General features: G+C 48.5%; 5 protein-coding genes across 5 annotated transcripts; 2 read left to right on the top strand and 3 right to left on the bottom strand.

Moving 5' to 3' along the window:
* Positions 1–1,514: 1,514 nt before the first annotated feature.
* FMAN_10248 (uncharacterized protein) lies at positions 1,515–2,987 on the bottom strand (the record flags this gene model as incomplete). Its single annotated transcript, XM_041820901.1, has 1 exon — positions 1,515–2,987. The coding sequence occupies one exon, from the start codon at positions 2,985–2,987 to the stop codon at positions 1,515–1,517; it is 1,473 nt and encodes a 490-aa protein (XP_041686735.1).
* Positions 2,988–3,246: 259 nt separating this feature from the next.
* Positions 3,247–6,378, bottom strand: FMAN_10247 (uncharacterized protein; the record flags this gene model as incomplete). The annotated part of the gene is made up of 3 exons (XM_041820899.1): positions 3,247–5,271; positions 5,321–5,418; positions 5,469–6,378. The coding sequence occupies 3 exons, from the start codon at positions 6,376–6,378 to the stop codon at positions 3,247–3,249; spliced, it is 3,033 nt and encodes a 1,010-aa protein (XP_041686734.1).
* A 2,705-nt stretch (positions 6,379–9,083) lies between these two features.
* Positions 9,084–9,478, top strand: FMAN_10246 (uncharacterized protein; the record flags this gene model as incomplete). Its single annotated transcript, XM_041820898.1, has 3 exons — positions 9,084–9,173; positions 9,297–9,362; positions 9,416–9,478. 3 exons carry the CDS (start codon positions 9,084–9,086, stop codon positions 9,476–9,478), a joined length of 219 nt encoding a protein of 72 aa, XP_041686733.1.
* Positions 9,479–9,701: 223 nt separating this feature from the next.
* Positions 9,702–11,683, bottom strand: FMAN_10245 (uncharacterized protein; the record flags this gene model as incomplete). Its single annotated transcript, XM_041820897.1, has 2 exons — positions 9,702–11,548; positions 11,605–11,683. The coding sequence occupies 2 exons, from the start codon at positions 11,681–11,683 to the stop codon at positions 9,702–9,704; spliced, it is 1,926 nt and encodes a 641-aa protein (XP_041686732.1).
* A 3,317-nt stretch (positions 11,684–15,000) lies between these two features.
* FMAN_10244 (uncharacterized protein) lies at positions 15,001–17,129 on the top strand (the record flags this gene model as incomplete). Its single annotated transcript, XM_041820896.1, has 3 exons — positions 15,001–15,204; positions 15,262–16,233; positions 16,290–17,129. 3 exons carry the CDS (start codon positions 15,001–15,003, stop codon positions 17,127–17,129), a joined length of 2,016 nt encoding a protein of 671 aa, XP_041686731.1.
* Positions 17,130–17,397: the final 268 nt, after the last annotated feature.

Below are 17,397 nucleotides of genomic sequence, written 5' to 3'. Positions count from 1 at the left end.
TTGGCTGTCAGGAACTGGTATCGAGGCAATGGTGAAGGGCAGCAATGGTTTATGAACGAGGCTCGGGTTCAGCTGAGGTGAGGTGAGGTGGGCTGAAACCTGCAAGTCTCAATATTTGGACAATGCAGTGCTACTATACTCACAGTCTCGACCAGTCTCAGCTTAGTATGAATCCTAAGCAAAGATTGGTGTAGCTTCCGAGGGATTGTCTGTCCCGGATAAAATAATTTGAAGCTGTTGGGGTCCAGTCTCTGCAACCCTGTCCACCACTTGCTTTCACAGCGCGAGCTAATGAGCACAGGGCCTAAAGCTAGTTGGACCGGGATATCCGAAGCAAGTCAAGCAATTGAGGATAAACGGCAAATGCTGAGAGGAATTGAAGAGCTTCAAATATCTTGTTGTTGAAGCTGTTGTAGCGAGGCTGGGATTGAGTGGCAAAGAAAGAGTGAGACAGGAATGAGGAGATGGGTGAGAGGAAACAGAAGGAGGACTGTTCGATACCCAGTCCTGAGACCCAGAATAGAGAGAGCACCTGAGTAAGAGAGCAGTAATAAGAGCAGTGAGAGAGCGAGAGAGTGAGAGAGAGGAAAAAGAAAAGAGAGAGACGGCACGTAAGGTACTAGTTAGCCTCAACTGAAAAGGGAAACGAATGAGCTGAACGAGGTTGTCGGGTTCGCTCTTCACATGCTCACAAGACCAAGGGACGGGCAGTTTCACGACTAAGGGCCCCAGGAATTACGTAGATGTGCCCCATTTACCTGCATATCAGCAGCTGTTGAGGGCCCTGGACCCCTGTATCTTTTAGGTGGGTGAGTCCCCCCGCCTGGTTCTGTAGAGATGTCATGGATGATGAATGATGCAGAGTTAAATAGTGATGGACTTGAGACTCTATAACTTGTTGACGGTCATGTCTATTGTAAAGATTGAACTGTAGACATCGAATAGTTATATCGTCTTCAACATCTAGTGCCTGTTGTTGACATTCTTGATCGTCATCCTCCATCCAATCCCGTCTATTACCCCACATTCAAAACGCCTCAAGCTTGAATTCGAGGCTCCGTGGTTGGTCAGACTAAGGTAATTCTGCTTTGACTTGCATTTGTGACCCCCTCGTGATTCAAGCACATCCATTAACTACAGTACAAGATCAGCAATCCCCTGGGGCCCTGAGCTGTGACCCGAGACTCCTAAAGGGAAACCCGCGGCGCGATTCGTTTGTTTGCAACTGTTGATACTGCACTGCAACTCTACACACATATCATGTCTGTAGGTGGTCTTTCTTGACCGGTCTGACGCTGGCGCAAACTCAGTGGCTGTGGCGAGTTCGATGGCATGCTTGGTTCGATTTGCATGTGATTCTGGGCACATAAAACAACTGACTCTCACATCACCACCTCCAATTCCTCACATCCATAAGTACCTATCTGACATTAGTTTATAGATTGCTAGCTACTACTGTATATCACAACAAACGCAAATATCCAACCAATAACATGCATTTTCAACACCCTATCTTACTCTTCATCGCTGTCACTCTCCTCTTCCTCTTCATCTTCCAGCTCATCCTCACTCTCCTCAACTCCCTCTGGCCGGGGTATCATCATAAACGCCGTCATGCATGTGATTCTGTTTTGCGTCTCATACGTCCCCAACAACTCTCCCTTGCCCTCCTCTGCCTTGTCGCTACCTTGCAGCTCCGGTACGCCCACCCGCCAGACGCGGACCCGTCCGTCGCTGCTCCCGCCAGCCACGTACAGCGTCGAGGCGTCCTCCGCACTCGGCACCACCACAAAGTCCTTGATTCGGCCCTCAACTCCGCCGGCTTTTCCGCCGATTTGACCCATCAACTTGGCTGTCGGGAGCTTCTTGTCCTCCGACTCCGGTTGTGTAAGGTCCGATTCCTTAGTCGAGAAGAACAGGATGCGACCGTCCTCTGTAGCAACCGCCAGTAATGTCGCATCCCCTTCCTTGTCCAGTGCAACATAGAAGAACTGGTGCACCTTCGTTCGAATTGATCCCATAATCCTGCATTTGGGCACACTGTCCATGCCAAATGCGACAATATCCCGATCAAATCCCACCGCGAACTCATCTGCTCCGTCAACGCTTCCCCAAACAACTCTTCGGCCCTCTCCAGAAGAATGCTTCCCCTCGCCAGCCTCCTGCAGCATGTCTTTGCTAAAGTTCAAAACTCCAGCCTTCTTGCCAGTGACCAAGTTCCATAATCGCATTGATCGCTCGCCCTTGCTGACGCTAATCATAAGCTTCATACTGGGGTGGATGGCAAAATCGTTGACGCCAGAAGGAGTACCACCGAAAGGCGCTGTGTCGCCGCTAGGACGGCCTTGAGGCTTAGGAATAGGTGCCTTGATGTTGCTAAGTAAAGACCAATCTCGTGTTCGTGTGACCGCAATTGTAGAGTCTTCGCTCGATGATAGTAGCTTTGAGCGTGTAGGGAAACATAGCGATGTCACAGTCGAAGAGTGATGAAGAAGCGTGCCAACCTCTCGGTTCTTGGGGTTCTCGAGAATTGGTCGCGGAGCAACCTTGGCCAGGATCTCCTGATTCTTTCGGCTGGGAGGATGTGCCGACAGGTTGTAAACGTTTACCCGCTCATCAGTGCTGCCAGAGGCAAGCATGACCTTTTGTGTCTGTCCAGGAACGGGCGCTGAAATGGGCGACGCAGCGACGCAGCGAATCGCCGAGGTGTGAGCATTGAAGAGAAATGTGTCGGCGAATTCAGCCTTCTCCTTTCCTCCAACCGTCACTGTCAATCCGTGAAGAATTCGGTCGTAGGAGCCGACAACGATCTGGATAGTCTCGGGCGCATTCGAAGCGGTCGTGGTAGTAGTAGACTTCTTCGGCGCCGAAGTCTTTGCCTTCACAGGCTTTTCCTTAAGAACTTGAGTACCCTTTGCCTTCTTCTTGATCGAAGGCTCAGAAGCAGGCTCGTTTTGAGCGATAGCTTGTCTCTTGCGTTTGGCCATTTTGTCGAATTTATTCTGATGTTGAGTAGTCGCTGCAGAAAGCTTCAATTCCCAGCTACAAGTCAAGGACCGAAAAAAAATATTGGGAGATAAGATAAGGACGCATACTGCATATATGCATACCCCCACCATATACATGACTTTCATCATCTAGAAACAGGACCTTTTCCTTTACCAGAAACATTCTGGACGCTATGCGCTGAGTATATTCAAATGTATGTGCAGTATGGCAGTTCTAAATCCCTTCACCAATGTCTATTTACCGGCTTGATCCTCCGTTCTGGCCCCCAATCTCTCGCTCAACCATTTCGATCGAACCGAGACTGGGGAACCTTTTGGAAAAGTCCTGAATATAATCATCCTTCTCTTTAGCTGTCATGTCCACCATTTGTTGTCCGGGAAATTCAATCAGCTCTTCCGTCGATGTTTGAGCTCGTGTGGGCTTTTGGGGTGATGATGGTCGTGGGCCAGTGGGCAGACTGTTGAGATGCACTGGTTTCTTTGGAGCTGGGGGTTTCGCTGGGGGTTTGGATGTAAGAGCTGGGGGCGCAGAAGATGTCGAAGAAGGACCTCGTGCTTGAGGAAAATCGACCCGTGTTTTTGCCACCATCAAGGGCTTTTTGGGAACTCCAGGGAGAGATTTCTCGGGCTTGTTGCCAGTCTCCGGAACATCAGTGTACTTTCCGTAACCTTGGGCAGTTCTTTGGATGCTGGACGGCTTTTGGTCTTCATTCAAGAGACTCTGAACCCTGTTCTGAATGCTGACAGCACGGGAAACTCCCCCAATACTCTTAGGCGGAACTGGTGGTCCGCGCTGTCCTGCAGCAACCCGCTTTCTATATTCGGCTTGTGCTGCCTCCACGCGTTGTTCCTCTTCTTGAAGCTTCAGCCGTTCCATTTCCCGTCTCATTTCAGGTGTCATGCGATCCTCGTCATCGTGGAAATGACCATCGTCACTGCGTCCATCAGTTGCCTCAGAGCCTGCGATAGGAGTGAGATCACGACGTGCCATGTCCCTTTCTGGCGAAGGGATTCTCCCATTGTTAGGGGAGCTGCCTTCGAAGCGTTTGAATGCATCACCGAATTTTCCTGCCAGAATGTTCTTGTTGCCAGAAAGCGAAGTCAAGCTGGAACGCTTGCTAGACTTGGTACGCTCCGAATCCTCCAGACTTCTCAAGAACTCCATATCGCTTGACGTGCGTGGTTCGTCATCTGGCTCTTGATAGGGGGAGCGAGATTGGGGCGGTCGGCTTGATGAGCGTGATGCAGCCTCTCTTTCACGCAAGAAATCCAGAGTCGTGCCCTCAAGGTTCGTACTAGCAGGTCGTGGCCGAGAAGGGGCTGGTGAGGCGCGAGCAGCAGGTTCTAGGAAATCAGCACGAGGACGGCCGCCTTCAAGTGAGGGCCTCGATGAAGATGGCTGACGTTCATGACTAGGCTGCTGAAAAGCCGAAATTCTTTGTGAGACTGCAGCACGGGGTTCCTCTGCGTTCCACTGCGCTGCACTCGGGTCAACCTGCCTTGTAGCACTGCTGGAACGAGAATATTCAGCGATTTCGCGCTGAACAGGTCGTTCCACATCCCGGCTGAACTTCTCAGGTGGAGGTGTCGAGGTCATCGTGCCAGTCGAGACATATCGGGAGTTGGATTGAGAAGAGATCGCCTGCAGCTCGGGGTTGTTGCTAATGATCGACTGCGCCCTGCTAATGTCAGGTCTGCTTGGTGCAGACAAAGTCTTAGCAAGGGGGGGCTCCAAGGGAGGTGAAGCAACTGCAGCATGGTGTCCGACAGGAGTGACCGAGTGTGTCCTAGACACGGGCTTCGGTCGAGGAGACTCGGTCTGCGGCGCTGCGAATGCCTCGTCGGCCAGTTTTGCCGTCACTCTTTCGTTCAAATCAGATGACGTATTGCCTGTGGGTGAGATGGGTGAGGAGACATCAAAATCGAATTTGGTGCCTTGATCATGCAATAGTGAAAATTGATCGAGGGTAGGAAATCTTGAAGATAATTCGTCAAATCCTTTGGAAGCAGCCTTGGAGTCAAGGGCAGCAAAGGGGTCCCCCTCAGTCTTCCTCATCGGAGAAGCATCCGGCTTCTGGACTACCTTGGCCGGAGCTGGTGAAGCCGCCGGTCGTCCTCTTCGCATTGGTACAACATCAGGAATAACTTGCTTCTGAGGTTCGGCTCGGGTAAACACGGCACCCACAGCAGGAGTTCGTTCTGGTTTTGGGGCCTTGGGTTGAGGACTATCGGTTCTTGCGTGGGGTTGCGAACGACTGTAAATCTGTTGTCATTGTTATTATGAATTCTTCTTGGGTGAATCGTACACCTACATCTTGAACGGGAACATCACGCCCTTGCATGGCGCATCCCTCCTTTAGTACTTGGAAGATATTCGGTCGATCTTGTAAGTTCTCTCTCAACATTGATGCTGAAACCATGTCAGTCCTGAAACAAACAACCAGGGCCAATGAGCATTACCTATCAATTTCTTGAGCCTGTCAGAAAATACAGGGTGACTTGGGAATCTGTAGCTGGCATTCAAAATTGCCAATTGGCCCTGGTCCTCAAAGGGAGTAGTGTAGTAGCACAGCTTATACAGTAAAACTCCCAATGCCCAAATATCAGATTTCTCGTTTATGGGTTGCTTGCGGTATACGTCGATCATCTCAGGACTCCGGTACTGCATCGTGGTGTGCTTCTGTACATCTTCATCCATGAGACGACATTCGGTGACGGTAGTGGGGGCGGGACGAGGAGATGCGGCTGAACCGAAATCGCAGAGCTTGAATCGTTTGGAGGATCCTCTGGCGGTAATAAGAACGTTTTCAACTTTGATATCGCGGTGTAGCAGTGGTGGTTTTAGGTAGTGCATGCATGCGACACCCTCAGCGATGTCGGTGAAGATGTTGAGGATCTCTGGCTCCGTGAGGCGGTGTTGTAGCCTGGTGTTCATGAAATCGATCAAGCCACCGCCATTGCAAAACTCCATGAGCAGAAAAACTTCGTATCCTCCTCCTTGAAGCTCGGAGGCATGCGAGTCGATATATGTGACGATCGGTCGGTGGCCTTTCAGACGCTTCATTGTCTCAACCTCGATGCGCATGCCCCGCAAGGTATCCTTATCGGGAACCGCAACTCGCTTCAAGACAGCCTGATCGGTGCCGTCGACAGGCTTGGCCAGCTTGACGAGGTAGACATGGGCGAAGCCTCCCTCGGAGAGATATTTCTGAATCACCACGCGGTGGCTACCAACCTGGATCTTGGTGCCTGGGGCGAAGGTACCAGCCGGAGCGCCTCCAGGGATAGCCGCAGGAGAGCCGTAAGGGGCATGATGATGATGCTTGTTGGGCATCATATGCGCAGGGGGGTATTGGCCGTGTGAAGCCATCGTGAGCGCGAATACAGACGATTATTGGCGATGACTGTTGAGGAGGATTTCGAGGGTGAGGGAGATGACGGCGACCCCGTCCAACAGGGAGCGAGCTTGAGCCAAGGAGCCAAGAAAGCGTATGGCGGTCGAAAGGGGGTCGAGGAGGTTCGATCAGCGCAGAATTGAAGTAAAAGGAACGGAAAAATTGGCAATTCAAGTCATTGGGATCAAACAAATGCTAAGTATAGGAGTGATTTTAGAACGGTCGCATCGTCAAAAACACATGGCCCCTTGGCAAGTTGTTGGAGGTTGCAGGCCTGACCTTACCTATCATAGGTTCGACACTCAGTGGCTTAGTCCCCCGGATCAAGGAACTCCACTGCCACCTCACATTCCACTTCATTTTCTGATTCATTGTTTCAACAGCGGGGAAATGTCGGTAAATCCCAGAATCTAGATGCTGAGATCTAACTTTATTCCAACTGAATAGGTACCTACCTACCTTTGCATTTAGGCTTGCATACTGCTAATAAAACCGTTTTGCAGTTATTATAGAAGTATATATCTCTAAATACGTATCGACACAGAGTACTAGGTATTCTTGTTGAGTTCTCTAATCTTGTGACCACCACGTTTATGAGTGACCCTGTTAGCTTCATGTTTCATCCAGCTGACAGTCAATGTTTCGCTATGAAATTGATACAACTGCGGGTAAGGATGTGCTTCCCGCAATTTTAGCCTGTTTCTTTGTCAGACAGTGTAATTGTGTTGGGTGTTGCTTAAATCTTGGGCTTATTATTAATGATTAACACCTTGGAGCTGTATCATGCATGTAGTGGCAGAAAATGAAGCACTGAGAACCATCCTTATTGGTAACAAGGAAAAGATGGAAATTTCATAGAAAGCAACATAGCATTTCTCTAAACTGACAATTGAAGATACTATCGCTTTCGTTCATCGAAGTCATTTACGAGTGCATGACTACCTACCCTGTACCACATCTACGAATCCTTTGCATTTGGACAAGTCACGAGGTGTTTGGCTTCCCAGTCTATTTGAGTGGATAATATATTTTTCTCGCTCGTATCTTTATTACATAGGTGTCACCAGGTCAGCTTTGAATAATCAGTTGATGGAGTACATAGTTCAGGCAATCCCAGCGACATAATGTAAGTGAATGCCGGATTTCTGTGCGGCCATCTGGGGCAAGATAATTCAATATTCATGCATTTAACTCTCTTTCGTCGCAGGAGGGCGCTATTATAAACGCTAAACAGTTCCAGACGAGCTTTACATACGTAGTTTTACAGCACTACTAACTATATAAATTATTCGCAGAGGTTACATATCGTTCAAAGACTAGGGAACCAGTATCATGTCAAAAAGCAATCCGAGCATATGCTAATCCTTGTTACAGTCAGCTTCTCACAAGACAAGTAAGACTGGGGGAGATCAGAGTATAGAGAGTTGGAACTTATATCTGATGAATACTCTATAGATACCAGTATAGCAATCCGAGATAACTTTCCGACGTAACTTCTCCCTTATTCAGTTGTTCTTTGGCATAAGCCGTCAAGTTGATGTCAAAAGAAATTCAAGGAGGAGACGAATTATCCACCAAGTTTACTTAATTGTCGCATAAAATAATATTCAAGAATCTCCTGCGGTAGATCACATCAGCCTTCTTTTAAACTTAAAGTTAACCCATTTATTTACAGCCTCAGCTTTGACGTTGTCGCAGTGGCTTAACAGACGGATTACGTACACGTTCTCCGCCGTTATAACCGGGCCAATCTGCCAGATAGACTCTAAGCCATGATCAATGACTCGGCCGAACCGAAACAGCTATTCTTAGAAAGAACTCGCAATTCAGTACGTGTATCAAGAAGAAAAGCCTCAATCCGAACACCGAGAAAGTGGCTCTCTATAGTTTCTAGAATATGTAACATTACAGAAGAGCCAACTGCTAAGAGATTAGGCTTGTTCCAGAACACGCTGGTTTGCGAGCAGGGGTCCGCCTGCAACCACTCAGTAGTTCCCGTCAGGCATACGTCATTATTTCTTTTTCTGCTGCTCAAGCTAGATAGGTATTCTTCGCTCTGTTTAGGTACAGTAGTCTTTTTTAGCCCGGGGCATCGGACGTGCCGTCCGTGGAGCGGTTCGCATCAGCAGCCACGCCTAAGTGGGAGACTTGCGCAGTACTTGATAGGTGCAGGATCTGCGATGCTAAGAGGTGGTATCTCTCAAGTCATGATGATGTCGATAGTTGCCGAATTGTGATGTCTTGCAGTAGACGAATCCTCAGTAGAGTGACTCCCATGTGGGCTCCGGCTGACCTTGCCCGGAGGTCACGGCACCGAAGGAACATGCCCGTACATGGACATGGACATGGTCATGTTATTGTTGGGGATGAGTCCATGTGCCGTATTGAAGGGGAAATCCAGTGCTAATCCTGCCTGTCAGCCCCAAATCCCGACGCCTCGTTTGAGTCAACGGGGCCCGCCTCTAATGGACCGTGGACCCTGTCCCGTCCGTAGAATCAGCTGCTTGAGAGTGAGAGCCTTATAACAACAACGTTGCGCTCTTTGTCCTGGCCTGATTTTCATCCTTCTTTTTTCAACCCATCGTGATATTCACAGTAGAACATCAACTGCTTGTCTATAAACCTCTATACTTATATACACCAATCAATTCAGTCTTATACTCCGTTTACAACAGTCAATATGCCTTCTACTACTTCTTCGGCCATGCAGATGCCCCGTGAACCGGCCCCCGCAGCGTTCCCTGCCGAGCGAACCAGCACCGAGCAGCCGGTATGTCACCCACGAACCTCTGGCTTGGCTTCTACCAAAAGTCTCTCCAATCGCCAAGACACAATAGTCAAGCATTGGATTTCAAACTTCGTGAATCATGATTGACTAACTCGTTATTAACAGCGCCCAGTTCAGCCCATGACAATGGAACAGCCTGAAATGAGCATGCGAGGAGGCAAAGACGGTGGTGTAAGAACAACCAATTCATTCAACTCTGCAACATTAACTGACATTCTTCCCAGGCTATTTGCTGTGGTATCTGCGCTGGTCTTTGCTGTTTCGAATGCCTAGACTGCTGCTGTTAAACAATTCCAGTGGGCAAGGATATCATAGAGTAAAGCTCTGGCGTTCAGGCACGAATCATTTCGGAGGACATTTCAAAGGGATACCATCGTCGGCTAATGACACGACGATTTCGATAGCTTTGTCTTCAAATAACACCTCGTTCGGATACTTAATTCACGGCCCTTCTCTCATCGTTTTGCTCAGTTATGACAAGTCTAAATGCGTCCCTAAACCATACTCGCTCTACACGACCACGCCCTCCAATCGCTTTACCACGTCCTCATAAAATTTCATTGATAACTTTTCAGCAACTTCATCTCGTGTCTCATCATCTCCCTCACTGAGTCCAAAATCCTTACCTCCAGCCAAACATTTCCGTGTCGCATCTTCAAACCTCTCTCCCATGTCAGCACCTACTGATGCGACTTGGTCTTCCTCCAACAGAGCCTCTCGTACACCGCGCACAACATCAGGTCTCCCGCGCGCACGCCTCATGTCGATACTCAGCACATCTTCAACCGGCCGCCAATGTGCTAATTCGACTAGAATGACACCCAGACTATAAATGTCGAAGCTTTTCTTCGAACGCTCTCTATCTCGTCGACGGTTTGACTGGGCGTTGGGATGTCGGTATAGATCATGCTCTGCATCATCTCCTGGTGCATCGGTCATCTCATCTAACCCTCCAGGCCGTGAAAAATCGAAACCTGAGAGATATGGTTGACGGTAGTCTATGCGGCCATCACGTGTTCGGAAAAATAACACATTGTGACTGCGAAGACCCTTGTGTAGCCAGTGCACAGCATGAAGGTAGAGGAGGCAATTGCTGATAGCATGTGCCAAGTACACCCGTTCTGTAACACGAGGCTTGCGGACCTTTGGGTCTAGAAGAAGCTCACGGAGCGAAACAGGTGGGAGAGAGGTCTGTAGATTATCGTCGGATGGGCGCTCGAATATGAGGCCGAGTCTCCGATCTAGAATATCAACGTCATCCTCGGGGATGTTAGGATCAGCTTTATCGAAGAACCCCAGACAGTGAGGAGTGCGAAAGGCCTCGGGCTTGGGACTATGGTTCAGCAAAGCAGCAAGTTTTCGGACTCTCTCAATGATATCGGCCTTTGATAGCGAACCTGGTTGGGTATCCATGTTGTCATAGTCCTTCCACTCAATCCAAACCTTCTTCTTGCCTTCTGCTGTCTTCATGAAAGCCTCGCATCGTGGAGCCTCTGATTCATCCACCTCAGGGTCTAGCTCTATGAGGTATCGAGGGATGAATAGATTGCGCTGATGGCCTGGCTTTGCAAGATCGAGGAATTTTGCAGCAGCTTCGTCAAAGACTGCTGGGCTATCTGACTTGGGATCGATAGTCTCATTGAAGGCCTTGAATTTGGCTAATCTCGACAATTGCCGTAGAGCGTCAGCGTTGGCTTCCCTTTCCAGTTTGGACATTTGCGATGGTCCAAGCCGGGAACCTGCATCGAGCTGAGACTTTAGAGCTAACACAAGATGACTCAGATCGGCTATCTTGTGATGGAGTAACAGGACCCCACGGTTGGTGTCCTGTACAGTATTGCGAATCTCGACCTGCAAGGAGTGATCGAGGATATTGGTCATGTTGTCGTTGAGGACTGAAAACTTGGCCAGCAACTTTTCAAACCCTTGCTTGTCAAATGAAGTCCACCTTAACCTAGTAAGGCTTTCTGATGATTTGGACTTGAGTCCAGCCATGGCCTTTTTGATAAAGTTCCGTTTCTTATCACTCATAGGATAGTTTGACAGCTTGGCATCTTTTTCTGGTGAATCCAGGACGCCATCTTTATCCACGACGGTAGAAAGGTTATTGTGCTTCTGCTGGTATTCTGTAAACTCATTGAAGAGGCACTGGATTTGAACAAGTAGATCAATTACAGTCTGGCGGTGAAGATTGAATACGTTTGAGTTGAGAACCTTGTCTCGGTTCTTGGCGTCAAGGTCAAGCAGGCCAGAAGCCTCACTCCAGCAAAACAGACGCTGCTGTTCCATCCTGAGACGGAGATTGAGATATTTGCACTCATCCTCATAGCCCAATGCCGTAACAAGGAGCTGTATCCCTGATGGAAGTCAGTTTCACATGTTATGCTGGTTATGATGAGCTAGAGTTACCTACCTTGAATACATCCTGTGTAAACCTGGAGGCTGATGGAAGCAACTCCCAGCGCCAAGCCGGCAAGGGATACAGGGTCCATTGCGCCCTACTGCAGCTTATTTTGGGGCTCCTGGCAGAGAGGCTGTGCGGCTGAGCAGGGTATGAGGCGGCCGACGAACTCGCCGTGATGGGATGTGATGGAGTGACTTCTTGTCACTCACTGAGTGGTTCAGGAGCTAAAATTATGGATGTATTCGACACTGCGGGGGATCATGCGAGGTCGGGACGACGTGATGATTGGTGGGAGCTATGATAAGCAGCCCGGAGATAGAAGGGAAAGACAAACAAGAACGGAGATGAGATGATGATTTGGATCCAAGGCTGGTTAATTGAAGTCGAATATGGAAACCCGTAAATGCGGCCAATGGCATTCCTCCTGCAACAATTATCGAGTCGTTCGGATCCTTCAACAGGGCTGCAATTGACTCGTGCACTCTTCGTCTATCTATCCTGTCGATCACTTTTTCGTATTAGCGACACACGCCGTGTACAGTAGTGTAGGTAGGTACTGTACTGTAAGCAACCCCGTTACCATGAGTAAGGGACGTATAAATGCCGAAAGGACCCGAATTGCCATGGATCGGATGTACATGAATCCTTCGAGACCAGGGTCCTTAAGCAACTGCCATTTCCGCTTCATGCATGATCTTCTTAACGCCGGTAGTTTGCGAAGTTGAGAACTGACTGCATTACTCTGAAACCTCGGGTTGGAAATTGTTAAGCAGACCGCCTACAGGACTTGAGTAAACGGTTGCCTACAGCACTTGATGCTCAGTTTCTCTCAACCCATGTCTTAAGCTTAACTCAATATGGAATATCCTGTCACCAGAAACTGCAGTATGATTCGCTAGGATTTAACTCGGATTGTAGCTGTAGATCCGGATGTTACATGCAGACGGCTTCTCCGAGATGCTAAACACCAAGTTACACCCACCTACATGATGGATGGATGTTTGTTTAAGGTTGATGTTGGCAGCTTGAACCATCTTGTGAGTCAGCCTGCGGGAAATAAAACACGTACGTCATTCCTCTCAAATTCCGCGTCAAGTTAGACCAATTGTATTTTTGGAAGTCTTGTCAACGTCTTCTAATTCTTACTAATTATGGAGTTGATCCTCATCAGCTCTCAGTAAGCCATCCAATATCCCGGGTACGCGGTCCGTGATAGATGCCGCAACACCGCTTGCGGGCCGCAATTCATCACTTTTGGTCGAGATATTATCTTCGAAGCCAGTTCTAGAATTGCATGGCTTACTGGCTCAGGTAAGCGTAAAAACGTGGCTTAAGTTGACTCTCACTCCCACTCCCACTCCCACTCCCACTTCCACTTCCACCTCCGCGGCCTTCAACTTCCGCAGAGCTAGACCTCGCAGCGTTGCATTACCTTGCCGACATGATTTCTGGTGCCTTGTAACGGCTTGGGGATAATACCCACACACCTGACAAGCTGCAACATGGCATGGCCTCTGAGGAATACAAGATTAGCTTAGCAAAAGGTTGGGTAAAAACAGCACTTCAGCCAGCCAGTTATGATGCTATGCAACGGTATGATCTTTGGTGCTAAGAACTAAGGTTTTAGGATTAGATCTTGGGTGAAGCCATAAGCACGATGATGGCCTCTTAGTATTGTTAGACTCGCATATAGTTAGTTGCTGGAGTTGATATCGAGGCAGTGTGGCCGGGACCTATGAGTGCCGGCCTTCACACCCACAGACATGTCGCAGCCACGAGGTCAAGACGAAAAGAATGCAAATACTTGTCACCCCTGTCCTTCTACTATGCCAAGCCCGACACGTCGGGATGCGGCAAAGGCGTGCATGTTGCATCATGCTCGGTACTGGAATGGGATGAGGATTGTCTAAAAGGGAAGCAAGTGACATGCTGTTTTCTGTTGTTCCCTCAATATTCTGAAGCAATGAGACCTGCATGGCCGTTTATAGAAATGGATCAACTTGTACGAGCTGACTGACCTGATTGGTCCATGGCAGAGCTGCCATTCACTTAGACACACCCTTGTGCTGGTAACCCCGGCTCTCTAATATAACGCCCGCAGGTTAGTGGTTATAAGCTCCTGGAGATAGTCACCCCATGTTAAAGACTCGGGTTTACTTAGTAATTGTAACTAGCCTCTTAAAACTGTGTTTCACAGAGCAAGACAAAAGAAACTTGAGACTTTAGAAGAGGATTTTAAAATCAACTTAGTAAAGACCCCCTCAGCTTAGGCTACAGCTATCCAAATATTTTCATCCCCTAGGATAGAGGTCTTTCAGTTTTCTCGCCTCCTCTAGGCTAGATAGTCAACTAAACGAGCGTTGCACCATTTCAACATGTGGCACCGACAGTCTGGGCGGGCGTCCGCTAGTTTGGTTAACCTTACTGGCTGACATGAGTCTCTGTCTGCATTTCGAGGTCGGACCAAGCTTACCCCTGTCATCTTCGCATCTGTGCGGCACAAGCGACTACAATGACAACGCAAGCGAATGATGCAAGTGGCAGAATGAAGAGGATGGCGTAGCTACTAGGGAGCAGGAAGTACAACCCCCAATCTCAACTACTTACTCGTTCCGTGATCCCTGAACTACCGCCGTTTGCTAGTGCTAGGGCTGAAGATGGTCCTTGTAAGAGAGATCCTTGGCTGTACACGGTTTGCCATGATGGAAATGCCGGGTTCCGTACGTAGCCCTCCGAGTGAAGCATGATGATATCGAGACTGGCGCTTAAATGTCCTATTTGGACATGGTACCAGGGTTGTTTTTGAATCATTCGGAGATTCGGCTCGTTCATCAGTGACATGACGTTGTTCTGTGCCTGAGGAAGAATATCTATAACAGGCAGACCATGCAGAAGCGTATTCGTTTCGAAGTATTATTAATCTTCTTCCATCTTCTTTGCAGGTTCCATTTCCCTCTCAAGTCTATGCCAGCAGACATGTCGAGTGAGAGTTGATTATTCAACAAATATCGTCACCTTGGATCACTTGCGCCCTTCAGAGATATTGTCTTTGGCGCCCTAGCAAGGTTCACTTTTAGATCTAAGCCAAGCGGCCGCCTTCTTAAGAAAGTGGCATTCAAGATCTGAACTCGACTAAGACACAGTCAGCACCTGTACTAAGTCCCATCTCTCAGTCAACTACCGACAACGCCTCAATCACGAAATACCCACTATTGGCTTATATCGAAGCTTGAATTCACCTCTTGAAACCACTAACAATCTTCAAAGAAGCACTCATCAATGGACGAAAGAAGGAAGACTTTCTCTGGGACTCGTTCCGAGCTCTCCTCGCCGTTTCCCTCTCCTCAACCTTATTCATTCTATTCTGACCCTCTAAGCACATCGTATATGTGGTATTCTCCGACAATGAACCCCAGAAACTCATTCCACCAGACAATCTCAAACTCGAATAGAGAAGATACATACTCGGGGAACGATGAACTGTCCTCCAACTCAAATTCGCCCAGCTCTGGCGTCGACGGGAGGGTTTCACCTTGTGGATCAACGTCTACGGCGGCTGAGAGCAGTCGCATGAGTGTTACTTCTGTCCCAGCTGCTTGTCTGGCTTGTGTAAGTACTGCCTCTTGCAACGAGGTAGAGCCACTGCTGACATTATTTCTCTCTTAGCGGGGAAGACACCTGAAATGCGATGGTGTAAATCCTTGTTCTCGCTGCCTTAGTTCTGGTTCTGAGTGTGTCTATGTAGCTTCAAGACGGGGCTACAAAGGTCCTCGAAGAAGCAATGTTCAAAAGCCCAGCAAGAAGCACGGCGTGTCTCCAGCTCGAACTCGAACACGTAGTGGCGAAGGCTCAGTGACATCAAGGCCAGAACGTTCTGCTTCGCTGGGATCATCTTTATTTCTGAGTCCCAATATGAGCGACGACATGTTCAACTCACCATTATCGACACCTTTCCTCGACCCTGCCTTGGACGCTAGCAACAGCTTGGAGAGCGATATGTCTTTCTTCGGGCCGTACGATACAGCAGATACATCAACTGACATGCTCAACTTGTTCACGAGTCCACAGCATGAACATGTCGTGACGCATGTCCCTGCACTGACTTTACCTGAACGCTGTATAGACTCGTTTTACAACCATTTCCATGCTGCACATCCCTTTGTGTTGCCGAAGGAGTCACTTCTGATGATCTCTCACGAGAGTTCTGTGATGCCCGTACTCGCTGTAATGCGCTGGATCGGCTCATTACATATTCCAGCATGTTCAGAGCGGGGGAGATTCTTCCAGGAAGCTCATCAACTCATCTACGAACCGCGCCGCCGAAAAGATGGGTTCCTTGTACAGGCTTTGCTACTCCTTCTGATCGGGTTGGATGGACAAGGTCAACAGGACCAAGCTCGACAAATATTATCTGGACTCGAGAGAATTTCTGTGGATATTGGCCTCAATACGAGATCATATGCGACTACTTACGGGAGGGGCATTCCCATGATGGAAGAGAGTTGGAGACGGACGTGGTGGGATCTTTTCATTGTGGACGGGCTAATCGCTGGTGTCCATCGAAGCACGAACTTTTTGCTGTTCGATGTGGCTTCTGATGTTGCCTTGCCTTGTGAGGAGTATGAATATCTGTCTGGTGTAAGATATTAATTCCTTCGTACGAGAGAGTATCTCTGACCTGATTGACTCTGTAGGACACCCCCGAGCCAATGTATCTCAGGGATATGAATGAGAGTGACTTCTCCGGTACAAGCCACGAGTTTTCATCTTTCGCGTATCGAATACAAGCGGCTCAAAACCTCGGACGACTCTTGAGAATCCCTCCCGTTTCTGGACCCGACGACGAAAGCCTCAGAAATATCCAGACGATGTTGACGAGTTGGCGAGTCAGCTTACCCAAGTCAAAGGCAGACGCTTTACGGCAATATGGCCATTTTGATGAGATGCTCTTTCAAGCTCACATGATAACTCACGCTACGTCAATTCTGCTTCATCAACCATACTCACAGCTGAACTCAATATTGAGCCAGTCAAACAACCAGATCGACCAATTCGATTCGAAATCGTCAGTAGACGATTTCAACAACCATACGAAGAACATAATACAAGCCGCGACAGAGATCAGCGAGCTTGTCACCCATCGTGTCTCGCTACTTTCTCACAGTCACTTCTTCAGTTACGTGGTTACAATGTCCTCTATAATTCACCTCAACAGATGGGCTATATTCACACCCGATAGCGAGAACAACTTACGCCAGGTTCTCCGCTTCAACATTGGTGCCCTCTCACGGATGTCTTTGGTATGGAGCGCTTCAGAGCGAGAGAGTAGTTCTGTGAAGAGCATGGCTCGAAGCATCTACCAGGTCAAGAAGCAGCATAGGACATTGCCACAATTTTGGATCAGCACGACCCATGGTGAAGCGATGGATAAGATTGCGGCGGACGACGCTATGATTCACGAGTTTGAGGATATGCAGGTTGTGCCTGGTATGATGGGTCATTGGACCGATCCTGGGAACAAGCAATGGAATTAAGCACTACCAGTCCAGGGCTTCTAAGAAAGGGTTGTACTTGAAATTTGATTTGAAGCCAGGCGTTTTGGCTGGCGACTTCGAGCAGAGAGACTTTGATGCAGTGTTGCCGCGGACAAGATGTATAGATAAAAAATGTACATGTGTGATGAGAAGTAATCAGACTGTTATGATGTATAGAGTATTGTAGCCCTCTTTAGAAATTCGAGGATACATGTTATTCCCGGCATGGCATTATTTGTCTGATACCTATCTCTGAGTCGTGAGAATG

Source organism: Fusarium mangiferae (genome assembly GCF_900044065.1).
Source record: "Fusarium mangiferae strain MRC7560 genome assembly, contig: FMAN_scaffold011, whole genome shotgun sequence".
Taxonomy (NCBI): domain Eukaryota; kingdom Fungi; phylum Ascomycota; class Sordariomycetes; order Hypocreales; family Nectriaceae; genus Fusarium; species Fusarium mangiferae.
Note: the sequence above shows the minus strand (reverse complement) of the source record. Positions and strands in the feature narration are given on the sequence as shown.